Source organism: Galeopterus variegatus, unplaced genomic scaffold (assembly GCF_000696425.1).
Source record: "Galeopterus variegatus unplaced genomic scaffold, G_variegatus-3.0.2 Scaffold569, whole genome shotgun sequence".
Classification (NCBI taxonomy): Eukaryota; Metazoa; Chordata; class Mammalia; order Dermoptera; family Cynocephalidae; genus Galeopterus; species Galeopterus variegatus.
Window position 1 is genome coordinate 272,749 of NW_007726680.1, and position 1,250 is coordinate 273,998.

The 1,250-nt window shown below is 51.0% G+C and overlaps 1 protein-coding gene across 1 annotated transcript in view; it reads left to right on the plus strand.

Moving 5' to 3' along the window:
* The window catches only part of ZMYND15 (zinc finger, MYND-type containing 15), a 6,247-nt gene extending 5,259 nt beyond the window's left edge, over positions 1 to 988 (plus strand). The window contains exons 14-15 of the mRNA XM_008570075.1: positions 32 to 284; positions 492 to 988. Of these exons, the coding sequence (XP_008568297.1) occupies positions 32 to 203 (172 nt within the window). The 3' untranslated portion in view covers positions 204 to 284; positions 492 to 988. The remainder of the gene's footprint in view (positions 1 to 31; positions 285 to 491) is intronic.
* Positions 989 to 1,250: the final 262 nt, after the last annotated feature.

Consider the following 1,250-nt stretch of genomic DNA (forward strand, 5'->3'; position numbering starts at 1 on the left):
GCCGCGCCCGCCGCCCCACCCCCACCCCCAGGTACTGCAACGCCTTCATCTTCCATTTGGTCTACAAGCCCCCGCAAGGGGCTGCGGCCCGCCAGGCGTCCGGCCCCGCGCCCCCTGCCCCGGCTCCTGCCGCCTCTCCCGCCCCCACCCGAAGGCGCCGAGGAGAAAAGAAATCCGGGCGCGGGGCCCGCCGGCGGAGATGAGTGCTGAGGCCGTAGCAGTCCGCCCCCTCCCCAAACACGCTTCCGAAAGAAAACATGATAGACACCCGCGGCCACGAAAAGGTAAATAAAATCATCTGTTTGAAACCACTGAGTCATGGACTCTCTGATGCCGCGATCATAATTGGGTCATTGAACTGAGAAGAGAGAGGATTTAGGGATGACTTTCCCCAGCTCCTTTCAGTCCCTCCGACTGCTGTCCCTGCTGTAAGTCAGGGATTCTGACCCTCCTTGGTAATCCCAAATCTCTCCTAATTTGTTTGTATGCAGGTAAGTCATTTTCCAGCCCTGGTAACCCTCAGGAACCCAACCCCAAAGCAACGAAAGACCGAGAAGCAGAATGTGGTTTCTCACCAGGGGGTGGGGGAAGCAGACAACCTCCTAGGGACGCACAGGCCCCACGCACCCAACTGCAGTTTCTCTCATCCCTCACGTCGGATAAACACTCAACTCCTGCCGAGTTGGTCTCCTAAAATCCATCAGTGTATGTCCAGTCTGCTGTAAACTCCACCATACCTCATCTCCACATTGCAGCCAGCATATTCCTCCTAAGACAGACGTTCGAAACCCAGTCCTCCTGTGCTTAGGTCCCTTCAGTGACTTCACTCCACTCTTAAAATCCTCTTGAGTGTGGGCAGATTTAGTGACTTCAGAGTCACTAAGTATAGAGTTACTAAGTGTAGAAAGGGAAACACAGTGAAGAAACCAGGCAGACACCCTCTTAACCGAGTGACCAAGGTTAATAATAAGTAATAAGTCCTGATAGCATGATGTGTCTGTCCCCTGACATGGTGCCATGAGAATGACACATCACCTCTGTGGTATTCTTTCCCCAAATCCACAACCTCATCTAATGACAAAACACCAGACAAATCCAAATTGTGAAACAGAATACAAAATATTTGATACTATTCTTCAAGAGTATCAAAAGCCATGAAAGGCAAGGAAAGACTAAGAAACTGCCACATATTTGAAGAGACTTAGGAGAAATGACAACTAAATACGACCTAGTATCCTGGATTGGATCCT